Source organism: Asterias rubens, chromosome 9 (genome assembly GCF_902459465.1).
Source record: "Asterias rubens chromosome 9, eAstRub1.3, whole genome shotgun sequence".
NCBI lineage: Eukaryota > Metazoa > Echinodermata > Asteroidea > Forcipulatida > Asteriidae > Asterias > Asterias rubens.
In genome coordinates, this window is record NC_047070.1 from 10,079,858 (window position 1) to 10,107,435 (window position 27,578).

General features: G+C 39.9%; 1 protein-coding gene across 3 annotated transcripts in view; it reads right to left on the bottom strand.

Moving 5' to 3' along the window:
• Positions 1 to 1,740: 1,740 nt before the first annotated feature.
• Positions 1,741 to 27,578, bottom strand: part of LOC117294461 — a 49,974-nt gene continuing 24,136 nt past the window's right edge. For 2 of the 3 annotated variants that reach the window (XM_033776873.1, XM_033776871.1), the window contains exons 5-19: positions 27,355 to 27,572; positions 26,069 to 26,300; positions 24,726 to 24,851; positions 22,289 to 22,421; positions 17,432 to 17,577; positions 16,785 to 16,913; positions 15,771 to 15,876; positions 14,767 to 14,927; positions 12,397 to 12,498; positions 11,834 to 11,947; positions 10,934 to 11,028; positions 9,598 to 9,757; positions 8,029 to 8,170; positions 6,734 to 6,855; positions 1,741 to 5,536 (exon numbers count right to left, since the gene is read on the bottom strand). In XM_033776873.1, coding sequence (XP_033632764.1) covers positions 5,360 to 5,536; positions 6,734 to 6,855; positions 8,029 to 8,170; positions 9,598 to 9,757; positions 10,934 to 11,028; positions 11,834 to 11,947; positions 12,397 to 12,498; positions 14,767 to 14,927; positions 15,771 to 15,876; positions 16,785 to 16,913; positions 17,432 to 17,577; positions 22,289 to 22,421; positions 24,726 to 24,851; positions 26,069 to 26,300; positions 27,355 to 27,572 — 2,163 coding nt within the window. In that variant the 3' untranslated portion in view covers positions 1,741 to 5,359. The remainder of the gene's footprint in view (positions 5,537 to 6,733; positions 6,856 to 8,028; positions 8,171 to 9,597; positions 9,758 to 10,933; positions 11,029 to 11,833; positions 11,948 to 12,396; positions 12,499 to 14,766; positions 14,928 to 15,770; positions 15,877 to 16,784; positions 16,914 to 17,431; positions 17,578 to 22,288; positions 22,422 to 24,725; positions 24,852 to 26,068; positions 26,301 to 27,354; positions 27,573 to 27,578) is intronic. The other variant, XM_033776872.1, reaches the window with a different exon arrangement.

Below are 27,578 nucleotides of genomic sequence, written 5' to 3' on the forward strand. Positions count from 1 at the left end.
ATTGTTCTGGCCCTTTTTGGGCAGCTAATGCAAGTGAGTGAGAGGTGGCAGATTGGCTGGGTACAATAACGTCTGAATATAGAAGTAGATTTATTTCTCTTGTAATAAAACGGGTTTACATGGATTTGGGAAGGTTTGAATGGTCTGCTCATTCTGTTGAAGGTTCCTCAAAATTTAGCTAAAAGTTACAATGGTTACGTAAGCCTTGCTGCACATTCCTGTTGATGGTACAACAGACAGGCAAAGCCAACAGGTCACTAAAATTGCATAAGAAAAGTATGTGGCTTATTTAACTAAAAAGCTACATGATATAGATCAGCCCAAACTCGAATACCCAATGGTTCTAGAACAAACCAGTATTTTGTGGAATATTTAAATCTACACACGCGTGAAGGGCGGCTTTGGTTGAAAGAAGATTGAGCAAAATCAAACTTGTCCTTCCTTCAGCTGACATTAGGATGCGATTAAGCAAAATATCCACTCAGATACCATAAACATTATCTTAATAATATAATAATGGACACTTAATAAAGCGCAGGTATCCGCCGCAAGCGGCGCTCATGGCACTACTCTACAAAAGAACAACAAGCAATGAAAGTAGCAAACAACAAAATAAGAGAAATAAACTTAACAAAAAGCTTCTCTATGAAAATGCGTTTTTAAACTGTTCTTGAATGTGTTGAGTGATTTGGAGAGTTTCAGTGTCCGGGAGGGAGTTTCAAAGCTTTGGTGCTGCGCTCTGAAAACTTCTCTCCTCCCATACACATACATGTTTAGTTGTTTTTTCCTGGAGGGGTTCGTGTTTTGTAGACCGTAAGCCACGATGTCCTGGGGTGTATATCTGCACAAGATCACTTAAATATGCTAGGGCATCACCTTGTAAGATCTTGAAAATAATGAGGCACAGTTTATATTTAACCTTTGTTGGATGGGGGGAGCCAGTGCAAGCCGGCTAGCACTGGTGTGATGTGTTCCGTTTTCTTGGTGTAAGTGATCATCCTTGCTGCAATATTCTGTAATCGTTGAAGGCGAATCTTGTGTGCTTCAATGCTGTTAAGACCCAATGTTGATACCACTTTAAAAGTTGTGACAGAAGAAACACCAATAGATGTGAGATAATGAAACTGATATGAGAGAAGTTTAAAGTTGAGTTGTTTATTTGCTCATGCATCCACACATTTTCTTTCAATGCCAATTTAAAACCCTGTTTTACGCTATTTATGAGGAAGGAAGTTGTCAATATAAAATAACGTATTTCAACTTTGAAATTTAACAAAAATAAAAACCACATTAAATTTTGCTGAAAATGTCATTGTTGGCCTACTTTTGCCTTGTTTATCCACAATAGACCTTTTCACAATACCCATTGTGCAAGCGCTAACTGTTGAATGAGGTGCATATTGGTCTAGCTTGATCGCTAGCTAGACCAGCAAGCACCATGCTCTGCCTCATGCGCACGTACCGAGTATTTGCGATGAGGTCTATGGTATTTACGACAAACAACTCAATTAGCTCGATTGCGTCACACATTTTGTCAAAACTGAACCAATGTATTTTCAAAGATTGGTGAAATTCCTCTGGCGTGGATCCAAAAGATTGGATAGAGGGTGCTTATCCGTGCCCTAGTTAGCCATGGTTAGCCCACCTCTGCCTCAGAAAATCAAAATCAAATAGGTTGTTGGTTCGAATCCGGCTATAGTAAATGTTTCTTTGTTCCACCCAAAATTGTTCAAGCCCCCCCCCCCCCCATTACACAGTAAGTCACCATCACTCACTCCAAACGACTTCTATATATAGGTCACAGAGTACACTTAATATTGCATTTCAATAACACACAAAGCATTATGGATTTTACTTTACAACATAACTTCTACATTTCTTCTTATATACACAATAATTGTAAACACTCTTAACAGGAATCTGAAAATCTTGTCAAACAAATTATGTGAATTTTGGGCACATGATTCAACAATAATAATGTTTAAAAATTTCAATATTTGATTAACTCGATCACATAATTATGTGCAAATCAAAAGAAAATTAAATATACAGGAACTTGGCAGCTGATAATAATTACAATTGAACAAAATAAAATATATAAAAAACTGTAGGAACTTGTCAATATTTTCATTTCAGAAATTAAAAAGTATGTACACAAAAAATACTTAATTTCAACCAACACTTTAAAAGCTACAATCATATTTTCTTTAAAATTCTAGTTAAAAAATAAGAGACAAGTGTTACATGAGTTTTGGCTTTTTTTCTTTGTATTAGATCCACTCAGGCGCCTTGTTTGCTCTCTCCAAAAACCAATACAATAAGCAGAAATGTTACATATGCATTATGTTAAAGTACCATGCAGGGCATGCAGTCAGGTTTGCTCAGTGGTGTCTGTCCCTGCCTTTCACCTCTGTTGACCTCGGTTCGATGATAGCCGAACTGGGGCCTTGCATGTGGATTGGGTTGTTTAGTTCCTAACTGACTGCGTGGGTTTTCCATGTAGGGGTCTTCCTCCCTTGTCTAAAAATGGCATTTCTTCAATGTCTTCTCAACAAAAAACTGGTGTATAATTCCCACCATCTGTCAAGGATATGACAGAATGCTTGTTCATTTATGGAGAGTATCGCCACTAATATTGTAGCATGCAGATTAATTCTATTCTACGATTTTTTGTTGACAATTTCACATTTGACATATCACATGTTTACAAATGATCATCAACCCTTGGCTTCCTGCAGGCACAAAGTGTACAGAGTTCATGTGAAGAAAACTAGTCACTGAGATTTGTTTAACCTTTTTTTTTTTTTAGCTAAGAGTAGGGAAGCATCTTAAAATTGATTTCAGAAATTCTTAATTTCGATACAGAGCCACAATATTGTATACAATACAGAGTAAAAGATTTCCAATGACCAATACTGCATCTTTCCTGGAGAGATTTCCACAAACTGTTCAGTTCACATTACAGGAAATCTCCATTAAAGAAAGAGACAGGAATAATACATCCTTTTTGTCTTTACCAACTCACACCTGTCATCTCAATGTAATTCTGTTTTCAAACTGGACCCTAATCATTTAATTGGATCATGCACAAGCCAGTAGTACTGCTGACCAGCTGACCAAGAGAGATTTTCTGCTCAACCAGTAAGTTTAATGACCCAAGTAAAGACAATTTACCCACACATACATTCACTGAAAAGGATGTATAGTTTCAAATTGTTTGTTGCCAAACTCTGAATTTCTAAAGCTGTCTTGTACTGACCCTCGTCATTGTCTTTAATACAGACTGTCTTTTGCATGTCAATAAAGACTAACATTACAAACATAGCTATACCGCGAAACTGAACATCATGGTATTTAAATGAAAAACATTAACAACGCTGCAGATTCTATATAAAAATAGTGCCAAAAGTCCATCACAAATATTCAACATTCCTTCTCCAATATACAAATTAACACACACATGATAAATGTTCTGTCCCTTATTAATAACACTATCTTTAAAAATCTAACAATACCCATATGAATTCTTACAACTAAGATGTTTAGGCTGGATTGCTGTTGGATATAATCAGTTACTGTGTGGAGAGAAAATATGACTTCTTCCCTATAAATGATTTTGTCCAATCCTCCCTCATTATCCCTAACCCCTTCAGATATTTCCCAGCCACCCTTGTGATTGTTAAGCAATCCAAAACCTGATTTGGGCAACAACTCCTTGAATGGATGATTAAATTTAACCCTCTCGTTTTGAAACTGTTTTGACCTAAGCCATCACTGGTGACCTTGACTTATTTGACCCCTCAAGCATGAATCATGCATTATCAAGCAACATCAAGCTTTTTTGTTTTGAATCAAACTCTATTATCATCATGATTATTTCATTTCAGAGCAAATACATGTGAACAAAATTCTTGCTTATCTAATCACTTTTCATCCAGTTTAATAATCACTAATAATGGTAAATACATATTCAAAGTCTTGATCGTTTTTCCCTTGAAGTGTGATCTATAAACTCAGCCACTTTTTTGTACACAAACACAGAGGTGTTTTGACAGTTCCCATAAAACTTTTCACAACTATTTGGTATGCGCGCGTTTGGCTTGAAATGTGGTGCGTGCTGGTCTAGCTAGCGAAGTTTGATCGCTAGGTAAGCTAGACCAGCAAGCACCTCATTCAACAATAGCGCTTGCGCAATGGGTCTATCTTTCCACTTCCATTTTCAGGATTGCACAGTATCAACCTTATGTTACCATTTCTAAGATGTCAAAGTTTCTCTTTCCTATTATTGTAAGCTGTGGACAGCGAACATAGACAAAAATATACTTTGATAATAAAATGCCCTTGTGTTTGGGCTTGAGTGCTATTTTAAAATGGCCTAACACCCAGAAAGTGCGTCTTATTAAAAAACTAGGTGCAGAATTTAAGATGTACTATTATAAATGTGTGTATGAGTTGTAGTTGTAGGCACAATAGACCTATTCATTAGGCTCCGCCCACGGCGCACGTGTGAGCAAGAATGTGTGAGCCTCTCCAACGCCATTCTGCACAATTCTGCCGAGCACGCAAGCATATGTGCAAGCATGTCAGACTTTATTTGTCGGATGTTTGGTTGCGCAATGGGTTGTGATTGGTCAAAACGCAATGGGGCGTGATTAGTCAAAACGCAATGGGGCAAAGCTTAATGGATCGGTCTATTCCCTGCTAAAAAATAATTTCTTTAGGGCAAGTAATTGTATACATGAAGTCACACAAGTTTGCAGTGGATATATAAATAAGTAACAAAGTTAAAGGTACCATACAGGATTGGTAGAGCTGTAGCCAGGGACAGTGTTCATGCTTTTTGTGACCAACCATATGGCCTTAATCCTTCATGTGAGTCAGGAGAAAATAGGGGGAAAAAATGAAAAGTTTTCAGCATGTTAAACATTGTCTTAATTTCGGTTGTACCAACCGAATTCAGTTCTTGGCTTTTTTTTTTAGGTATACAGATAGCGTTTTCTCAAATATGACTCCATTAATTTCAGAGGGAAATATTTCATACAAACAAATGGTTCCAGTATGAACTTTACATTGAGTAAACATGTACTCATTATCAGACTAAAAGTCAACAAGGTCTTTTTTTTAATCCTTCTTCGCAATCCTGTATAATACCTTTTAAGTATTCGTGAGGTCAGGTCGCTTGACCTTTGCAGCAAAATTTACACCTCTTGATATCTCTCTTCAGTTTGTGACAGCTATAAAGCAATATCCCAGATTCAATCAGCATGAACAGTCAATCATCAGCAGCAGTCACATTTATACAGACATCTCAATCACATGCTTGCATAAATCACTTATTGGCCGACAACTATTACAGAGATTATGTCTTAACATCGCTGGCACGTCTATCAACAAACGTCTTCAGTCGTGTCATCTGGGCGGCCACAGCTTGCTGGAGCGCTGTAATGATGCGTGCCACTGCAGCGCCAATTGCCGCGGGAGAACCATTCTTATCGGCCAGCTGGTTCCAATCTTCTCGTAATACGCCCGGGGGACACTGAGAGAAAAGAAATGAAGGGGAAAATAATATCAACCAGAGAAATCTGAAATAATACAAAATAATTTTAACACCTCCAATTCAAAACAAACTTGTCTTTTCATCAGTGTGAGAAAATAATTTTTTTCATATGAAATTATAGTTCTGGGAGATATGAACAATGTAAGGGGATGGCAGTTCCAGTCCTTTTTTGAGTTACCTGAAGATTTCCTTTCTCAAGGTTTAAGACCAATTTGAATTGTGTCCTTCAATAACAGAGCTTAGCACACAAAACTATGTTACACTGCAATTATCTCTTTAGAAAGGTTAGACAAGCACTGAGTAAAACAGTGTTAATCACACATCGGTGCAAGGGGGAAAAACAAAAATGCTTTATTCCTAATTTTACTAATCAGTTCATATGTTTACGCTGTATTAAAAAAACAAAATTTATAAATGAAGTGATCAATACTAATTCGACTGTGGAAACATAGACAGGATATTCTCCAGGACTTTAGCCGCATCTTTTAAAGACACTGAACACTACTGGTAATTTTCAAAGACCAGTCTTCTGACTTGGTGTATCTCAACATATGCACAAATTATCAAACCTATGAAAATTTGAGCTCAATTGGTGGTTGAACTTGCGAGGTAATAATGATAAAACAAAATACCCTTGTCCCACAGAGTTGTGCGCTTTCAGATGCTTGATATCAAGACCTCTAAACTTGAGGTCTCGAAATCAAATTTGTGGATAATTACTTCTTTCTCAAAAACTACATCACTTCAGAGGGAACCGTTTCTCACAATGTTTTATACTATCAATCTCTCCCCATTACTCGTTACCAAGTCAGGTTTTATGCTGATATTATTTTGAGTAATTACCAATAGTGTCCACTGCCTTTAAGGAAGAATCAGGGAATGTTGTAGGTTGTCATGACCGAGTGGTTTAGAGCATTCTAAACCACAGCAATTTAAGTTCTGATGGCCGAGTCATCACGGTGTGGGGATCGAATCCCGGTCATGGCACCTGTGTCCTTCAGCAAGACACTTAACTATAATTGCTTCTCTCCACCCAGGGGTAAATAGGTACCTCTGAGGGCAGAGATGGTTCTTGTGATTGATTTAACTTTATGCACTACCTATCACGGACCTGAGCGTTATATAGGAAGCACTATTCTTCTTCTTCTTATTATTATTAACTTTGTATAGTCTTACCTCAAAGATCTTCTGTGGGACATTGAACTTTCCTCCTGCTGCGCCTTCAGTGCATTTGATTGGAATGACTGTATGATCGCTCCATGTGAACTGCTCAGCTTCATGTGCAGCACCAGGACCACCTATATGGGTACCATTTAAATGCAAAGCATGAGCATGGTACCAAAACAAGGGGGGAGGGCGTCTTTTTTTTATTTTTTAAAGGGGGGGGGGATGATTTGGTTCATTTCAAGTTTTTACGAGGTAACAAACCTAGTGATTTATTTGCTTGTCCACAGCATTCTGCAGGCAGAGTGTATTTTGTTTTAGGAAGTGACATAGTTGCAATGTTGAAAACATACAGTGGTGCATAATGAAAAATTCATCTTATTTTTTTTCAAACTAGAAACGTGACTTTCTCAAAACATTTATTTTAGGGCTGCAGGTTAATTGGTCACTTTATGACTGGTTTTTGTGCTTTTGCTTAGCAGCAAACTGTTTAAGTACTTTTGTGTGCTCAGGCCACTATAAGATACTTGTAGAATCAGTTTTGCAAAATTGAGCAATGGTCTTACTTATAGCCCAAATTCATAAAACTGTGAAGTACACACAATTGATTGGCATGGATAACTCTTGCTAAGCAAAAATAGGATACCATCCAACATGTCATGTATTGTACATTATTTGTGAATGGTACCCCGCTCAGCAAGTTTTTTTTTGCACAAATGAAATAGGGCCCTGGTTGTGTTCCGCATGTAACTACCCCCCCCCCCCCCCCGCTCCAACCGTTGTCTGCTGCCCTCTTTGGTCATGTACTCCCTCATCATATTTCTATCCCCTCCCAACTCACACAGCATACAGTCCAAAACGCCAAATGTTCAAAAACACACACAAAAGTACTTAGAAGTCTCCCAGCTTTTTACAGTAGAAAGAAAATCATTCATGACTGACTCTTGAACTTATTGGGAGTCCCTGTTCTATAATTTCCAATTGTAATGTAATTTCCAACTGTCCGAGCATCAATCTTGACAGTTGTCCCTACACCTCTCAGCAAATAGGGCCAAATTTTTACGTCCAATGTCATCCAAAATACCTCAAGTTGGAAGCCAACAACCCCCAGGTCATAATTGGCCACATTTTTTCACTGAAACCCTTTTTAGGGGCTCTCAAATCTGTTTAATTTAGACTACTTTGAGGGCCTACAAAAAATGAATGAGCTTGACGCTCTATTTATATAGGGTCTCAATACGCTCTAAATATTTATAGGGTCGCACCCATTTGTCACTCCTTATTACCCTAGTTATGCATCATCTTACCTTCAATCAAGATGCAGATATCAAAGACTCTGGATACAATTGTCTCTCTTTGTCGCACACTGTCACCTATGAAGACAGTCTCACCAAACGATACTGGCTTAAATGATTTGTCTTTGTTTTGCCTGGCCTGGCGACTTCGATCCTAGCAGGATACATATAGTCAAAATACAATTGTTTAATACAACTCACTACAACTCACATTATAATATAAATGTCCGTTGCTCACAAAACCACTCCCAGCAGAGTAAAAGATTTTACATCATGTATTACATCTAATTAGCTTTAGACCAAACTGTTGTGACAATCGTTAACGATGTAGAAACTTTCTTGACATATCTCTGTTCATATTTTCATGAACCCCAACTTTTGAAAAAAAAAATTGTGGTCTCAAATGATTCTTTAAAGACAGTGGACACTATTGGTAAATGTCAAAGACCAGTCTTCTCACTTGGTTCATCTCAACATATGTATGAAATAACAAACCTGTGAAAATTTGAGCTCAATTGGTCGTCAAAGTTGCGAGATAATAATGAAAGAAAAAAACACCCTGTGTCACACAAAGTTGTGTGCTTTCAGATGCTTGATTTCGAGACCTCAAATTCTAAACTTGAGGTCTCGAAATCAAATTCCTGGAAAGTTACTTCTTTCTCGAAAACTATGGCACTTCAGAGGGAGCCGTTTCACTCAATGTTTTATACTATCAACCTCTCCTCATTACTCGTTACCAAATGAGGTTTTATGCCGATAATTATTTTGAGTAATAACCAATAGTGTCCACTGCCTTTAAGCTAAAAGAAATCCTTGAACATACTTTGTCACTTTTACAAACACTGTATCGATTCCATCTCTTGAAAAAATATAATTAGTTGTTGCAAATTGCATACCAACCAAAAGGACTTATGGTACAGGTGCAATAAATACTTCAAAGGCTGATGTTTGGACCTTAAGAAAGTTCTTTTCAAAAGTGAAATGACAAGACATCACTCAACAAGTTTACTGGTATAAGAGATGTTAAATTTTCCTTCGGGGATAAAAAATATTAATTTTGGTTTTTACCCATGCACCAATGTGTGTTAGCACTGTATATTCAGTACTTTCACGAGTCCTGTGAAAAAATATCACAGGCATGTTACTCGGGTGGGATTCGAACCCACGACCCTTTCAATTCTAGAGCAGTGACTTACCAACTAGACTACCGAGGTTGCCCGGTAGCTAGAGGCAGTTTGAATCCTATGTTTTGGCAGCGGGTACCGCAACGATATAAGAGTGTTAAGTTTTGCATCGGGGATAACGAATATTAATTTTGGTTTTAGAAATTGGGATGCTATGTTAACAAAGGAAACACTGGAAAATTTCAATCTGGACACAAACTTTACTTTGACCTCTTTCTGTAAATGGAAGTAGTCCAAATATTGTAGCTGTGGGCGGCCACTATATGGGCATTTTGCTACAAGCTGATTGTGGCCACTATTAGGACTAGCCGCTATGGTCTCTGAAGGGTTAATCTCCAAACCAATCATTGTCTATCACCAAGTGGCTGAAATTGTCCTCAAGCCATACATATCTCACCTGCTCATCACGGACGGGGAGTATATGCCAAACATCCTCTCTCCTATTTAGTCTTTGCCTCTCATCAAAGAAACTCTTAGCGACCGTCTCACCAACTCCAACAAAGCCTCCAGTAACGAGAGTCACATTGTCTAATCTACCTAAAGATATGCCAATCTCTCTGTAAGTAGAAACAAGTGATTAATTGTATTGTATTGTATTATTTTTTATTCCAAACTGGAACACACCCCATAACCCTGGGGAGGGTAACAATATTATAAAAACAAAATACATTGAATGAATAAGTCATACGGAAAGGAATTTAACCTTACAACAAAAACAAATAATCACACAGTTTAATTTTCTTTTAAAGCAGTAAATAAAAAGACGTAGTTGGCAATGCAAATAATAATAGCTTCATCGGGAGTGTCCATCAAAAACTTAAACCCGTCTTCCTTGCCAAGAGTCAAAGCCTTTGTAATGATCAATAATATAAGCCAACATAATATTCCTAAGGTCGTTGTATAAGGGGCAATCAAGAAGAAAATGGATTTCTGTTTCAACATCAAGGTGACAATGCGGGCAAATGCTTTGGCTTGACTCTAACCCAATATACCTTCCTATTTCAATAAGTAGCTTGTGTGAAGAGCATCTGAAACGGGCCAAAGAATGGCGATAAGAAGGCTTGTTAACACATTGTAAATATAACTCAAACTCAAACTGGGTTTTGAGCCATGGCTAATACATGACCACGGTACGACCTTATTACCACCTTCATTCCTAGGGGTGATCGATTGCGCCAGGCCATTTCTTGCTCATACCCTTGGTAATGGTTAAGTAAAATGTGCTAGTGCACAGCATAATTTAGTTAGTCATGTGGCCAATCAACTCTCTGCAAGCTCTCAATCAAGTATGGTAGCCACCATGGTGGCACGGTTGGCTTGTGCGTAAAGCGCTCGCCTCTCACCAAGGTGACCTAGGGTCGATTCCCGGCCAGGGCCATATGTGAGTTGAGTTGTGCGTTGGTTCTCTGCTGTGCCACGAGGGTTTTCCAGACTATCCGGTTTTCCTCCCTCGGGAAAAATCAAACACTTTCGATCTTGGCTGTGCCAAAGGCGCCCTTGCATGCCTGCTTCTCGAACACGTTCTAGCCGCGTCCTTCGCGATTCAGCTCTTAGCTGCGAGTAAGGATGATTAGCCCCCCAAATAAATATTATTATTATAAAAAAGCACAAGTCAAAGAGCAACTGGTACCCTCAAAGAGTTCATACTTCAATGACTTACACAATTTTCTGTAGTAGAGCAAAATGTGGGAATTTAGGAATTCAAATGTAACTCACATGAGTTCAAAACTTACTTGCATATTTCTCTACTCTTTTCATAGAAGAAGCTGGTGCCCCCCGAGATGTAGACACACTCGCTGCCCGGTAGCTTGGTACAAAGAGTACTTATCTAAATGGAACAACAAGCAACATTTTCAACTCACAGTTACTACATAATTGTTGTGAGGCTGGAAGGCGCAGAGTAGGGTAGTCAGGCCTCCCCCACCCCTATCAGATTTTGTATTCAGTACAGGGGACATCAAGATGGTGGTAACCATTTAGGGGCCTTTCAGAATAGCTAATATTTATTAAAGGCAGTGGACTCTATTGGTAATCACTCAAAATAATTATCAGCATAAAATCTTACTTGGAACTGAGTAATGGGGAGCTGTTGATAGTATAAAACATTGTGAGAAGCGGCTCTCTTTGATTTCTAGACCTCAAATTTAGAATTTGAGGTTTCGAAATCAAGCATCTGAAAGCACATCACTTTGTGTGACAGGGGTGTTTTTTCTTTCATAATTATCTCGCAACTTTGACGACCGATTGAGCACAAATTTTCACAGGTTTGTTATTTTATGCATTGTTGAGATACACCAAGTGAGAAGACTTTGGGGTGAAAAAAACCAACTGAAATTCAGTTTTATAAAAAGGGGGGATCAAAGGTAGAGGAAGACAAAATTCCAAGCTGGCCGAGATCTTTGATTTCATTCCTGATTAAACTTCCAAGTAAAGTTGTTAATTTTAGCCCGGAAAAGCCATTGAAAACTACTGATGTTAGAGACTAGTGGTTTATTTGATGCAATATTTGGGGTTTTTAAGTGTTAAGATTATATCATGAAGCGTTTCAATATATGGGTTTGGTGGGTACATTTACATTTTTTTGCTCAAGCTTTTCATAGAAACAATGATACAAACAGAGAGCGACTACTCACACATGATTGCAGCTGTGTTTCTTTGTCAGCGTCTGCGGTATAGTCATCCTGTGGACTGAGGGCAGTCTTCACCCTCGTCAGAAGAGACGCTTCATAGTCAGCTCTCTGCACATCCTAAAAAGTGAATGACAAAACAGAAACATTCTAACATATGCCTCCAGTGTTAAAAGCAACTAGTGTACAGAAAAACCAATGCAGTATCTGTTCATTGTCTAGAAATGTACAAACAAAATAGGAAAACAATTATATTGTTAACATGTGTTGTGTAGTTGGTAAGACACTGTTCTAAAATGGCAAAGGTCATGGGTTCGAATCCAACCCGAGTCATATGCCGGTGTAAGGGTAAAACCCAGATGAAAATTATGGAATTGTAATCAACATTTTATCAATACCACCTCTTGTAAAAAGAATGCTAAGCAACTGTCATAATTTGGTTTATGCTAGATTTGATTTTAACGACGACTAGCAGCAAACATTGAAGACTCCAGAATTAGCGCTGAACAATGAAGACTCGACGATTTCATTAAAAAGGGAGAGTTTTAAAAGTAGTCTTTAAATCTTACCTCTAACTGACTCGTGCCAATCAGCATACTCATCCATCCTGGCATCTCAAACTCCTCAAACTTCAATGGTATGACCCGTTTACGTTGCTCACAGTAATATACCTATATGTGCAGAGAGAGAGGAAAGGTTACACACATGTATATCAAGTAATGCTTTTTTCTCTTTTCTTTTTCTGCTTCTTCCTTTAAAGTGCTGCTTCAGAAAATTTGAAGATTACCGCACTGTGGCTGGGAGCACGTGTGAAACCATGGGACCGCAAGCCAATCAGGTGCAAAATATACATGGTGCAAGTAAAAACTGGCCAGCAAGATTAAACTTCGTTAAACCCTCAGTGCATCATTGAATGCATCCAGAGAGGGTGAGAGGGCAGGGTCCATCTTCAAGCAGTTCCAGTCCCCAATTGTGCGAGGAAAGAACGATGATACATAGACCTGATTGCTGCAGTGCGGGATGTAGAAGCGAGATCCATGTCCTCTAGTCTGGTATTATGCTTCAGCGATGGTGTGCTTGCCAGTTGATGTCAACTTTACCTCAGAGCATGTTTGAATGCGCTCTCAATAGAATTCTTATCACCTCCGTCCAGGGTAAGCAATTCGTCCTGCACAGTTTTAATCAGCGTTCTTTCCCTTTTGTTGCCCTGTAGTTTTAAGTTGCTTAGAGATGAGTTATAAAGGGCTCCTTTAAAAGTCTTGTTGTCCGTGATGGATTAAATGTCTGTGGTGGTAATGTGTCCAGTCTTTAATAAGTATTTGGGTATGAACGAATATGAAGTAAGGTGATGAAGGAAGTGATACAAATCGGTTTGAGATTGCCTCACGCAGTAAAAATGTGACGCAATGACAGATTGGGCAATGGCTATAGCTATCGCTGAAAACCGTTATTCTTCACCACTGCCGAGTCAGCCAATGGCCAAAGTCATAGGTGAAGTCACTACATTTGTCAGCAGCATCAGTCTTCTTGACAAAGTATTCTTTGTTTCCACTAATAATAATAATAATAATAATAAATAATAGTACAAAGCATTTATAAGGCACTATACAAAGAACAGAGCACCTAACAAAGGGAGGGCATGAACACAAGAACAAAAACAAAACAAAAACAGACCAACGACAGGCCGATAGATAAACAAAAGAGGAGCAAATTAGGATGGTTCTGGGAATAGAAATGTCATGAGGAGGCGTTTAAACACAGCCAGCGACGCAGCTTCTCTCAGACTTGTTGGTAGTGTTTTCCACAAGCCCGGTGTAGCAGCTGCGAAGGCTGTGTCCCCGGCTCTCCTTTTAGATCTAGGAATGGAGAGCTGGGGCAAGTCTGACAGTGAGCGGAGTCGCTGGCTGTGCATCAGAAATACGAGTTTGTAAGTGAATCAAATAAACAAGATACGAGGGAGCTTGAGCACTGAGAATTTTGCAAATTTTGAAAAATATTGAAAAATATTCTTTCTTTAACAGGTCAGAACTCCATCGTTAACTCTCTAAGCATAGAATAGTGACCACAAAAACACAATTTCGTGGTAAGCAGAGGCATGAGCCATGCAATTGGTTCTTGGTCCCTCATATATACAAACTTGTGCATTTAATTATCCTGTTGATAGAGAATCGTCAGTGGTGTGTCGTGGCCTAGCATTCAAGCACATTCTATTATTAACTTTGGTGTTTCTGATCAGCAGAGTGTGGGTGCGAGTCCTGGTTGTGACACTTGTGTTCTAACGCAAGATACTTTGGCCTTATTGCTTAGTCCATCAGATGGGACATAAAGCCGTGGTCCCCATAAGCCTTTTTGAGGTACGGCAGTCGCAATAGGAGTGCACAGTGTTAAGTGGTGGTTTGAGTAAGTTTGGGTGTGTACACCCAAACTTACTCAAACCAAATAGTGTTGTAGCATTGCGTCCGCCATATCTCAAAAAGGCTAAAGGGCTGTGCAATGCGTGAAAAAAGATCCCAGTTATGTTTATTGTTAAGAGAAAGGGTTCGCCCCGGTGTGTCTAGCAGTGGCTGCTGAATGCGCCTTATTACTAATCGTTTTAAGAGGATCTTACAATAAACAGTGTTTTCAAAATCTGTCTTACAATATTACCTTGAGTGCCTTGAGTACCTATTTGGTAGATACACCGTACATGTATGTGAGCTATAGAGGACTACATCTTATTGGATAACTGTCTTCAACTGTGATCCTAATGAATTTAGATTATGGCCCTTTTCCAAACTTTGGCTTTGGTTTCGGCTTCAGGCTAGCCTTGGCCCTGCCGTTGTTTTGACACTGTGCGTATAGGCACGCAGGGCTTCAGACGAGAGGACGGAGCCTGAAGCCGAATCCAAAGCCAAAGCCGTGGTTTTGAAAAAAGAGCCTATGAAACCAAGCTTATTTACCTGTTCCTTACAAGTGTCGGAGTCGGCAAATGCTTTAGATAGAATGAAGACAATAACACCAGCCTCTGCTGCCTTCTTCTGCAATACGGCAATGGGGTTGGTTGGATTGGGACCGTTTCCACTATCAAGGAAGTCCAGTTCCTCAACTGGCAGTGTGGAATCTATTCAGGGAGATAAAAAGGAATTGCATAAGACATGAGGCGTTGCTCGGTCAAGAATACAATTTGTAATATTGGAATTTAATTGGTTAAATTGTCTTAATTATCAGTGACCATTGACCCATTGACCATGATGCCCTGCCTATAGGTGGCTTAAAGGCCTCTTTAATAAAATGCAAAGATCTTAGTAAACATTGCCATCATGCCCTTTTGAGAGAATGAAATATAACTTATGTAATTTATTTCAAACAAATGGACCGCCTAAAAAGCTGTGTTTGACCTTTCTTTAATTGAGTACATTTCATATGCAAATTTAAATCACATCACCCTAAGATTACACACGCACAAAATTATTTGTAAAGAAAGTTGGCCTAAAAGTGTTTTGTAAGAAAGTTTGCCCAAATGTCACAAGCTTCAAAATTTGAATACTATTTGTGTGTTATGCAAATGTATTTGTTCAGAATAGGTCATCGAGGGTAATTTGTAATACAAATATTTATATTAGTATTATCATTATGTTAAAAGTGAAGATGAATGTGCCGTATTATCGACCCTATGAGGGCGCTCTCATTAGTGTTTTTATCACTTCCCGGTGTACATACGCGATTCATCCAGCACAGTTTTAATCAGCGTTCTTTCATTTTTGTTGCGCCGTAGTTTTAAGTTGCTGTGAGGTGGATTATAACGTATCCTTAATTCAAGGTCTTACTGTCCGTGATAAATACGATGTCTGTGGCTGTACAGTGTCCAGTCTGTTTTGATTATGAATGAATACACCCCCAAAACTGATACAAGTATGTCTGAGAGTGCCCTCACGCATTAAAAATATGGTGCATTTCAACTTACCGTCTTCAGTCATGTTGGTTTGACTGCAGTTTGACATGTCATCAAGCTCTGTGGTACACCAGACTTCATAACCTTGTGCTTCGAATAACTTCTTCAAAATGTTGCCCTGTATAATAATAACAACAATAAAAATGGATTTATATTGTGCAAGTAATATAAAAAACTAGTAGGGGAGATGGCCGTGGCTTTTGATCCAAACAGAACCTTCATCAGAGCCATAAAAAAGCACAAACACATACATATCTATTTATAGCACAGAAAAAGAGGAGCAAAGAACTATGGGAGGCATCCAGAGAGAAGAGGGAAAATTATCAAAGATATAATTTACAAACAGTGCGGTGGCTACAAATCAGTCAGAGTAAATGTGTGAAACATGTAACTGGTCATTAGAGAGGTTTAGCAAGCGTACGGATACAGATACAGATACGGATATGATGACCGTATCCATTTACGCCAGTCGCGTGTTGGATTTTGTTTCGCAAACTATAGGTATATGTTTCACTTGAGTGCGCTCGCATTCATCATGAGTGTTTTTCTGACAAACATGACCGATAGAGACCCCATGTTTTATCATGGTTTTATGCACTGCATTTTTTCATCGTTTTGCTTGAACAATTTTCTGTCTATAGCAAGCACGATACCAGTGAAAATAATTCCGTCGGAAATATTTTTTTGATCTGGGACAAAAACACAGCTAAATGTCTGCAAAACAGTATCCGTTTTTCTACGACGTGTATGAGCTCCCGTATCAGTTGTTAATGTGTATGCAAAATATGGTAGTCGCGGATACGTGTTACCTGAACACACAAAGTGTCGACGTATCTGTATCTGTATGTGTACCTGTACGTTGCGAAACCTCTCTAATATGCTGATGTTGCATACAAGTATGTTTTGGTACTTTCTATTGTATACGCTTTTGTATTTGTTTGTACGACACCATGAGCGTCAAGCCAGACGGACCCAGGCACTCTATCATTAACTCTACATTATTAACTAGTTGTTGATATAACTTACAAATTGCTGTTGCTTTGGATGTACGCTTATGACCACCATTGGGGCGCCCTCTCTGCTCTCAGTCACAACAGTCATGTTGGTTGGTAGACCTGGCGGCAATGCCGACGGGTAACTGCGAAGAATTGGAGACTGCAGCAGGTAAAGGACAATAACAAGAGATGTTAGCTCAAGGGACGACTGTAAGACAGACATCTTGGAACAGGGTTTGATATGGGCCATGTTATATCTACAGAATGGAATGGTGTATAAACCTATGGCTAATATCACTACCTGCGTATTGTGTGTTCACGCGCCAAGTTTGTTTGAAGATAAATACGGTACGCTACCACACGCGCGCTTGTGGAAAAGTGAAATATAGCACTTCTGCGTCCCATATCCAACTTGACCCTTCGGCCTAATTGGATATGTGACGCAGAAGCGATATATTTTTCAGTATTCTATTCCACTTGCGCCTGTGTGACATAATATCAACTCTTAATGCTATGGATTGACCAATCAGAATAAAGGATTCAAAGTTTGCTTGAAGATAAAACAGGTCATGTGTTTCTACTAGTGGTAATCAGTTTCCAGCTTTCAAGAAAGCAATCAAATACTGATACTAGGGGAAACAAAACTATTCCAAATTAGTTTATAATTTGGACACTTACTTTATCTGCTTCCTTCAGTTCTTGAAACTTCCTCCCAGCATGTGTGAGGCATCTTTTTCCAATATCTTTACTGACTGCGCTGACATCGGACTCGGACCACGAATAGGAAACCTCACATTTGTCTGCCATAAGACGGAAAATTTTCTCTGGAAATAAAATTTGTGCATATTGCAGAAGCACATCAGGTGGTAGAGAACGTGGGTTAGTAATCTGACGAACCCATGGAATGTTAGTTTAGGTGATGTTGCAATGGCGAGCATTCACTTAAATGCAGTTATCCCTCAACAATTCTAGGATGACAGATGCTGTAAAGTCACATTGGGGTTGCAACAAGGTCCTTTATAAGCAATTACAAGAGATCAAGTGGATTGACCAGGAGTTCAAGGAAATTGAAAAAGGTTGAGATTGAGAGAAAAAAATATATATTTGGGAGTTATAATCTATGGAGGATAATTAAAAATTAAAGACCCAGACTCTGTAGTTTGTGCTTATGTACATTCACTGTAAAATAATATTTCACTTTTTCATGATAAACTTGTTGGCCAGGTCCATAAAGAAAAACAAGCTGATGTTTGACTTTATACCAAGCACGTCTTTACAAAAAAACACCTTACTGCTTTTGAGTTGTATTTTGTGACAAAATCCATAGGAGGACTCAATCCAAATACAAGTGTTCCGTGCTACCCCCCCCCCCCCTCCACCTCTCCAGGAGTATTGGTTGAAAGGCCTACATGTAATTGTCACCTCTATAAAACGTTGTACCCTCGCATAATAAGCAAACAAAAACCTCAACCTAATGCCCACAATTCAAATGAAATGTTATTACTAATTAATACCAAATGAAGACTTGCAGCTTATGATGTTAATCTATGTATGATACATGTATTATGATAAAGCGTCCAAGCACAGAGAAGTGATAGGCATGCCCAAGATTCAAGAATGGAATTCTGGAGATCGAGTTAAGTAAGGCGCCTTGTCAAAACGTCCAAGCCGTTCCATTCCGCGTGCATTCTGCGTGAGTCCGCGGATTTTTGTAACAAAAGAACCCGTAGCAACCGGGCATGTCCACGGCCACGACGGCTCATTTACATGTCAATAAACATGAATATTCCGGGGGGTCCGCGGAGCTACCGGTCGGCCATTGTAAGGTCCAGCTTATGAGCTGACCGGCGGAACCGCGGAGGAACGTAGGTGGTCAACAATGGTTTTACCTTTGCAGATTAAAAAGCAAAGTAAGGGTGGATGTGTAACTAAAATCCATTTCCTCCAATGTGTGACTTTTAAGACTTGGCTGGGCCTACATAACCAAAACATAAATTTTAAAAAAGGTTGTCTTTATTCCCGGCTTCGACTGACAAAAGTTCCAGGCTACGTGCAAACTCCGTTCCAAGTGGGTCAGAGTATCCAGGGGACAATTTTAACTGTTCGTTCTTACTTTCCAAGCGGAAAACATTAGTTTCTTATTTATAAAATCCCAAGTCACCGTCACCAATGAACAAATTACACACCTGTGCGAGTGTGTCTCCATGTCAAAACAACCAGATAGTCTGGTTTGTCCAATGTCTGAGGGGGGGGGGGGAGGAAGCCACAGTTTCAGAGACCGGTGTTTCTATTGGCTGTTGAATTTCCATAAAGCGCGTAACGAATGTTTTCATTGGTCGATTTTGCCCTACTGCCAGAGCAGCATATTGTATTCAACATCATGGAAGAAAACGTTTAGTAGTCGCGGCGGGGGTGATTTCTTATTAATTTAGCATCGTTTTTCTTGCGGGAAAATATTGATTCAAGTTAAAAATCGATATTTTTGTATCAAGCATAAATGTTGCAAATTATGCTTCGCAAATTGGATCGCAACATTTGCGATGCACTTTTTACAATTGCATAGCAAATCATCAAAATTGCATCACAAATTGCGATGTGATACAGGCGAAATCGTTCCCTGATTATCACATGCACTGGATGGTGTAATTGTCTTGTCGGTGCGGCCTGTCCGCTTCCAGGAGGATGGTATTCGCGAGTAGAAAATGTATTGTTCTGGAAGAGCACGGCCGGTCCGCGTCCAAGCCGCTGATATTCGTGACCTGAAAATACAACTTGTTTATTCATGAACTTATTGTTATACTAACAATAGCGCCCGGCAAGGATAGCTCATTAACTTCGCCGCGCTTCAACGCACATGGCCGTTCTTCTGCGGACTGTCCGAGGTCCTTAGCAACGGCGGTATTTGCTGTCCAGTCCGCAGACTGTCAGCGGAGGAACGCCTGGGACGTTTTGACAAGGCGCCTAAGTCACAGCAAAGAGACGTAAGTCGTGCAGAAATGTCCCGTGCAAGTAGCCTGCTAGTGCCTTCTTCTAGGGCCGACTGACAGACCTCAGGTATTAAGTCTGCAGTATGGAGAAGAGATGAGTTAGTGTCGTGGTAAAAAGTTAAAGACCTGGGCCCATTTTAATGGCTCTGCTTACTCTGCTCTGCATTCTGCAAGCACACTGAATTTCTGTGCTAGCTGTGTTAGCCAAAAATTTCTATGTGGAGTACTCATGCACAAGCAACAAATTCCTGCTTACCCTTGAAACACACTTGACGTACATGTAAGTGCCTCAATCCCTGCTTCTGTGAGCGGCAATTCTTTGCTTGTGGTAAGCCGAGCCATTAAATTGGGCTATGTACTACATGCATGCAGGGTCCTCGCCAGAAGGGGTGTCCAAATTTACTGTCAGAATAAAAGCTTGGTTGCGAAAGGAGAAAAAAATGAAGGGTATCGTCTTGTGTATTCAAAAGAGGGTGTCTAGAACAGAACCTGACCCCCTCTGGCTAACACCATGCTACATAAACATATTGTATAAGACAATAAAACACTGGAGACAAGTAATTTTAATATGTTCAAGGAATACAATTCAAAGGAAACTATTGTTTGTAATAATGCACATCAGATCACCCCATCAGTCAATGGAAACTCAGCTAACCCTTTTCGAAACCAGTGTCATGGCCGAGCGGTTAAGAGCACCGGATTCAAGCACTGGTGTTTGATCAGCAGGGTGTGGGTTCGGATCCCGGTCGTGACACTTGCTAAATTGGAGAGGTAGTGCTTTCTGCTCTACCGGCCAGGCTTTGAACTGATGATACCCAAGCCTATATTCGTATGGACTGTGAAAAGGGTAACCCTAGGAGTAGGTGGCAACGGCCTCTGGAAAAAATAATTGTAGCCCACACCTTGAAGTGGCCTTCAGGACTTGTGTGTCAGGCGACTTGCATAAAATAAAATAAAATATAAAATAAAAAATAAAATAAAAAAACAGCTTTGGCTTTGGATACGGCTTCAAGCTCTGTCCTCTCGTCTGAAGCCCTGATTGTCAGATTGCACACAGCACGCGCAACTGTAAAAAAAAAACACAGGGCAGAGCTAGCTTGAAGCCGAAACCAAACCCGAATGCGTCGTTTCAAAAAGAGCCTGAGTTATCCCTTTAAGAGACCATAACAGCCACAATCAACTTAGCCCCATAATAGTGACTGCAAACAGCTGCAAGATTTGACCAACTTTCCATTCACACAAAGAGGTCCTAGTGAAAGTCATGTTCAGAGTTGACATTTTCTGATGTTTTCCTTTATGTATTTTTAATGAAACCAAATTTCTGTTTCATATTGGGCTTTTTTAAAGTCTTTTTTAACTAAAAGAAACAAATTAGAACAAAATAAAGTAGTAGCCAGGTGTACTACATGTACATGTAGGTGTATTTTGAGGATTATACAGAAATGCATGGTCTCCATGGAAGTGTCGTGGCCGAGCGGTTAAGAGCACCGAATTCAAACTCTGGTGTTTCTGATCAGCAGAGTGTGGGTTCGAATCCCCAGCCATGACACTGTGTCCTTGAGCAAGACACTTAACCATTGCTTCGTCCTTCGGATGGGACGTAAAGCCGTTGGTCCCGTGTGTTGCGTAATGCATGTAAAAGAACCCAGTGCACTTATCGAAAAGAGAAGGGGTTCGCCCCGGTGTTCATGGTTGTGGCTGCTTAATGCGCCGTAGCACCTTGTAAACCCTTATAAGGTGCTAAATAATTGGGTCTCAGAATTCATCACTGCAATAACCTATCTTTCTGAAACTTTGTATATACTCAGCGCCTTGAGTACCTTGTTTGGTAGATACATGCGCTATATAAGACTTCAATATTATTATTATATAATAATTATTATTATTATTAAAGGGTTAATCAGTGTTAGTATACAGCTCCTAAGTAGATCCTAGTCATTTGATTGGAGGGTTCTTTAATGAAACCATAACACCGACTACAATCCTTGCCATAGTATCTTGCAGAGCTCAGTTTCGAGGCGTGTTTGTGTGGATCATTGTATTCCACTTTTAAAACATATTTCCAACCATATGCATTTTATAACAAACGGTTACAAACGCTTTTCAAAGACCAACTCGACCGATCCAAGGCAACGTGTTCCTTTAATTTGAGTGTGCACCAGTATGTGTCACTGAAACTATGGGTGATTGTCCTTTCAAAAAGTCAGTGAAAGTTCACAGAACAAAAAAGTGTTCACCTTAAAAAAAACCTTGAATATAGGCTTTCTCACAAAAGAAATCATAATGCTAAATGAACGTGAAGTCCACATGAATTTTATGATAACAAAGTGTATGAATTGACAGGAAATTTGTGAGTGGTTTTAAACTAGGCTTAATATTGTCATAACATAATTTGCATTTTTTTTATAAACTTAGTTATATCTCATGAGTGGCCAATACTGCATCTACTGCAAAAACACAAAACAGTATTATTAGAAAATAACCAAAAGTTATGCATTACTAACGTGCATTAATACAAACAAAAAAATGACTGGAATTGAACTCTGACCTCTGTCAAGCTTCCCTTGTCTCCAGTTTATAAACTGTGTCGTTGCAAACTGGATCGCCAGGCAGCATGGCGGCCATGTTTCTACAAATGACACTGGCACGATGTACTTGTTCAAAATATCTGCAAGCTTCAACTGGAAATAAAAAAAGAGAACATTTCTTGCATAAATGCTAGTTCCTTATCTTGCATTCTTCATTCATTCTTTTTTTGTAGTTTTTCCCTTTACTTGTAAGTTTCAACTGGAAACGAAAATGAGACAATTTCTTGCGTAAATGTTAGTTCCTTATCTTGCATTCTTCATTCACTCATTGTCAGCTTTTGTAACCAAAGTGCTTGGACTGTAAATAAAAATGAATGAACAATTGAGTGGTGTTGTAGTCGAGACCACAAGACCAAATCCAACTGACACATTCCTCTGTCAACGAGGCCAAGACCTCAATGTCTGAGAGACCGAGATAAAAACCAAGACCTTCCAGCATGTCCAATTGAGACCAAGACCTCAATGTCTGAGACCGAGATAAAGACCAAGACCTTCCAGCATGTCCAATTGAGACCAAGACCTCAATGTCTGAGACCGAGATAAAAACCAAGACCTTCCAGCATGTCCAATTGAGACCAAGACCTCAATGTCTGAGACCGAGATAAAGACCAAGACCTTCCAGCATGTCCAATTGAGACCAAGACCTCAATGTCTGAGACCGAGATAAAGACCAAGACCTTCCAGCATGTCCAATTGAGACCAAGACCTCAATGTCTGAGACCGAGATAAAGACCAAGACCTTCCAGCATGTCCAATTGAGACCAAGACCTCAATGTCTGAGACCGAGATAAAGACCAAGACCTTCCAGCATGTCCAATTGAGACAAGACCTCAATGTCTGAGACCGAGATAAAGACCAAGACCTTCCAGCATGTCCAATTGAGACCAAGACCTCAATGTCTGAGAGACCGAGATAAAAACCAAGACCTTCCAGCATGTCCAATTGAGGCCAAGACCTCAATGTCTGAGAGACCAAAATAAAGACCAAGACCTTCCAGCATGTCCAATTGAGACCAAGACCTCAATGTCTGAGACCGAGATAAAGACCAAGACCTTCCAGCATGTCCAATTGAGGCCAAGACCTCAATGTCTGAGACCCGAGATAAAGACCAAGACCTTCCAGCATGTCCAATTGAGGCCAAGACCTCAATGTCTGAGACCGAGATAAAGACCAAGACCTTCCAGCATGTCCAATTGAGGCCAAGACCTCAATGTCTGAGACCGAGATAAAGACCAAGACCTTCCAGCATGTCCAATTGAGACCAAGACCTCAATGTCTGAGACCGAGATAAAGACCAAGACCTTCCAGCATGTCCAATTGAGACCAAGACCTCAATGTCTGAGACCGAGATAAAGACCAAGACCTTCCAGCATGTCCAATTGAGACCAAGACCTCAATGTCTGAGACCGAGATAAAGACCAAGACCTTCCAGCATGTCCAATTGAGACCAAGACCTGGACCAACATGTACTGTAAACAAAACAAAACAATTTTCCAAGCCAAATTTCTTCATTTTAAATGTTGCACCAAAACTTTTCCCTTGTACATGTATGATGGATGGCCAAACTCAGCCTTCACTATGAATGCTACAAAGCTGTTATATTGTGCAGAATACGATTTTCGGTAGCTGCATCTAGTTCCAAGATTCAAACTGGCCTCTTGTAGCAGGGCACACTCAAGTATTTTAGTGGTTAATATCTGAGTTGGGGGTTGAACAAAGGAAATTTAATAGAGTGAGATTTGAACAAATGACCTGCAGCCGATTTCACGAAACTTTAGAATTAATCCTAACTCGAGTTAGGACGAGTAACCCGTCCTAATTTAGGATGGGATCAATGCTTCCTACGAACTCAACTCGTCCTAAGTCCTAAGATTAATCCTAAGTTAGGAAGAGTTTGGTGAAATCGATGGCTGTAGATCTGGTATTCAAACAACTAGCCCTATTTTGGCCGTCTCCCTATTTTGTAAATATCTTTGCTCAGGGGTGCAAGGCAGAAGACAGTAAAAACATCTGCTCTTAAAAACAGGGGCTGTGGGTTCGAATCCCAACCAGGTAGAATGTTGTTTGATTTGTTTTCCTGTTACTAGAAAAGCACTGAATATACAGTGCTTCCCTCATATTGGTGTAAGGGTAAACTCCATTAACATTCAGACCATTGTGTTGCGTAACGCCTGCGAAAGAACCCAGAGCACTCGTAGCGAAAAGAGAAGGGATTCGCCCCGGTGTTCTTGGCTGTGGCTGCTTAATGCGCCGAAGCACCTTGCAAACCCTTATAAGATGCTAAATAATTGAAAGTTTGTATACACTCAGCACCTTGAGTACCTTGTTTGGTAGACACATGCGCTATATAAGACTAGTATATCATTGTTATTATTAACTAGTCAGCCACAAACTTACCTCCCTGTTTGTCCATTGCGTTTGTCCATATCTTGGTGTTACTAAAGGCACGAATACTTCACAATCTGTAACAGCATAATTCAGGCTATCCTGCCAATCAGTCCCTGAAAATATTTCGTGTACATCCTGGAGAAGCAAAGACAAAAGAATGTTTATTAATCATAGGCTTTCTGCCGAGAAACGTCCAACCACTAGTCATTTATATCTTTATGAAGTTAAATTTGCATCAGGGATAGGGATAGAGAACATTTATTTGATTAAACCAAATAATATTCTTCATCCCCAATGCAAATTTAACATATGAAACTGTTGTGAGGTACCCGCTGCTAAAAAAAAGGATACAAACTGCCTCTAGCTACCGGGCAATGTCAGTGGTCTAGTTGGTAAGACATCTGCTCTAGATTGGCAAACGTCGTGGGTTTGAATCCTACCCGAGTAATATGCCTGTGATTTGTTTTCACAGAACTCAGGTATACAGTGGTAACACATATTGGTGTAAGGGTCAAACCAAACAATATAGTATCTTTATGTTTTTTGTGCACTTGATGTAAGTCCCCCCCCCCTACCCCGAATGTGTACATATGTACAAGTTTTGCAAAGATCAATTGGTAATAATAACAATTATATGCAGTTTTTACATAGTGCCTTTCACACTTGAAGGGTGTCTCAAAGTGCTTCCAACATTAAATACCCCTGGTCACTGGACCTTAATTCAATCCTTAAAGGCAGTGGACACTATTGGTAATTACTCAAAATGGTTATTATCATCAAACCTTACTTGGTAACGAGTAATGGGGAGAGGTTGACAGTATAAAACATTGTGAGAAACGGCTCCCTCTGAAGTGACGTAGTTTTTGAGAAAGAAGTAATTTTCCACGAATTTGATTTTGAGACCTCAGATTTAGAATTTGAGGTCTCGAAATCAAGCATCTGAAAGCACACAAACTCGTGTGACCATGGTGCGACAACAGTGTTTTCCCCCATTAATATCTCGCAACTTTGACGACCGATTCAGCTCAAATTTTCACAGGTATGTTATTTTATGCATATGTTGTGAGATACACCAACTGTGAAGACTAGTCTCTGACAATAACCAATAGTGTCCAATGTCTTTAAACAATCTCAGCTCCCTTGGGAGTATACAGCCTGTGCAACATTAATATGCGCTACTCGGCTAAATCAATCACAAGAACCATCTCTACCCTCACAGGTACCCATTTACCCCGGGGTGGAGAGAAGCAATTACTTTTAAGTGTCTTGCTCAGGGACACAAGCGTCGTGACCGGGATTCGAACCCACACTCTGCTGAACAAAGAAAGTTGAAGAACATTTCTTGCACTTACCAGATAGACACTGAATTTCAATTCCTCCAATGCCTTCTTGAGATCAAGCGCATACTGAGACGCCTCCGCTCGTACATAACTAATCAGAATCTGCTTGGCTTGGTGGCTTATTGATTTATTAGTCAGGAAGGAATCACCGTGAGGTATTGGGCTAACAGGACGATGGTAGGTACCATGAGATAAGGCAAGCATCACAGCACCGTTGTTGATATTGCGGGGTGAGGAGGGCAAGCTGTGACAAAAAAAAAGAGACCACCAAAAATTAGGAGTTATCTTTAATAATAATAGTAATACGCACTTCTTATATGGTGCTTTATCACACTTTATGGACAAATCAAAGCAGTTTCATTTTATGACATTATAAGTTATCACACAAGCGCGAGTGTAATTTTGAAAAATAGTGTGCTTCCGCATCCCATATCCATCGATGCAAAAAGGTCGAGTTGAATATGGGACACAGAAGTGCTATATTTTTCCGAATTCCACATGTAAGTGTAAGATACAAATTTATCTTCAAGCAAACTTTAACGCATGTGACGACCAGCATTTTACGCAATCGCGCCATTTTTTAATTAACATTAACTTCTTATAAGTTGTACGTTTTGAGTAAAGCTTATAAAAGCACAATACGCAGACTTAGAACACACAAGACGCAAGGTGTGATACGGGCCGTGCAAAACTATACACACATTGAATGAGGTAAACAGTATACACATATTGACTGGCAACGAGGTAACTAGTATACGTCTATTCTCAGGAGGGACTTTGAGTGACCAGGCCCAAGGGGGAATAGACGTACACTAGTTACCGAATCATGCCAGTCAATATGTGTTTTATAACACAGCTCGGTCTTAAATGTCAAATAAGAACAGAAAAAGGAGTTTTGTAGTTGTTGTTTACGGTTCAAGTCAAGAGAGGGCGCTGGTACCGCGGGCACTATTTGCAAAGACTAGTGCCCGCTCTGGTACTATTCCCGCAAAACACACGCGAGCGATCACTAGCCTGTAATAGTTCATCCCACGTGACCGTGTTTCAGCCAACCAGAATACAGAACAAGCAAGAGGTGTGTTATAATGCCGACTATTCCCCTGAGTGAACACAAGAGGGAAATACATGTACAATGTAGGTCCCTCTTCTGGTCACTCACAGGCAGTGAGTAACTCGCCCTTACTTATGGGGTTCCATGCGACCCAGCGTCTTTGGATACGGAACTAAACTCGTTGTAAGGTTAATCCGTAGTTAGAAAGAGATTGGTAAAACCGACGGCTGGCCAATTAAGAACTAACCATCTGTTCAACGGAGTATTGACTGTGAGAGATCGGTCCCCTCCTTTGCCATCCACCTCTGTCTCACTCTCATAGGAGTCTAGAAAGTGCAGTCTCACACAGGCACCAGATAGTATGTCAATTACTTTCATTGCTTCCTCCTGCTGGGAACAGATCGGCCAAAAATTGCGATCTACAAAGACCCATTCACCTGATGGAAGTTGATGGCTGCCGCCGAGCTATTT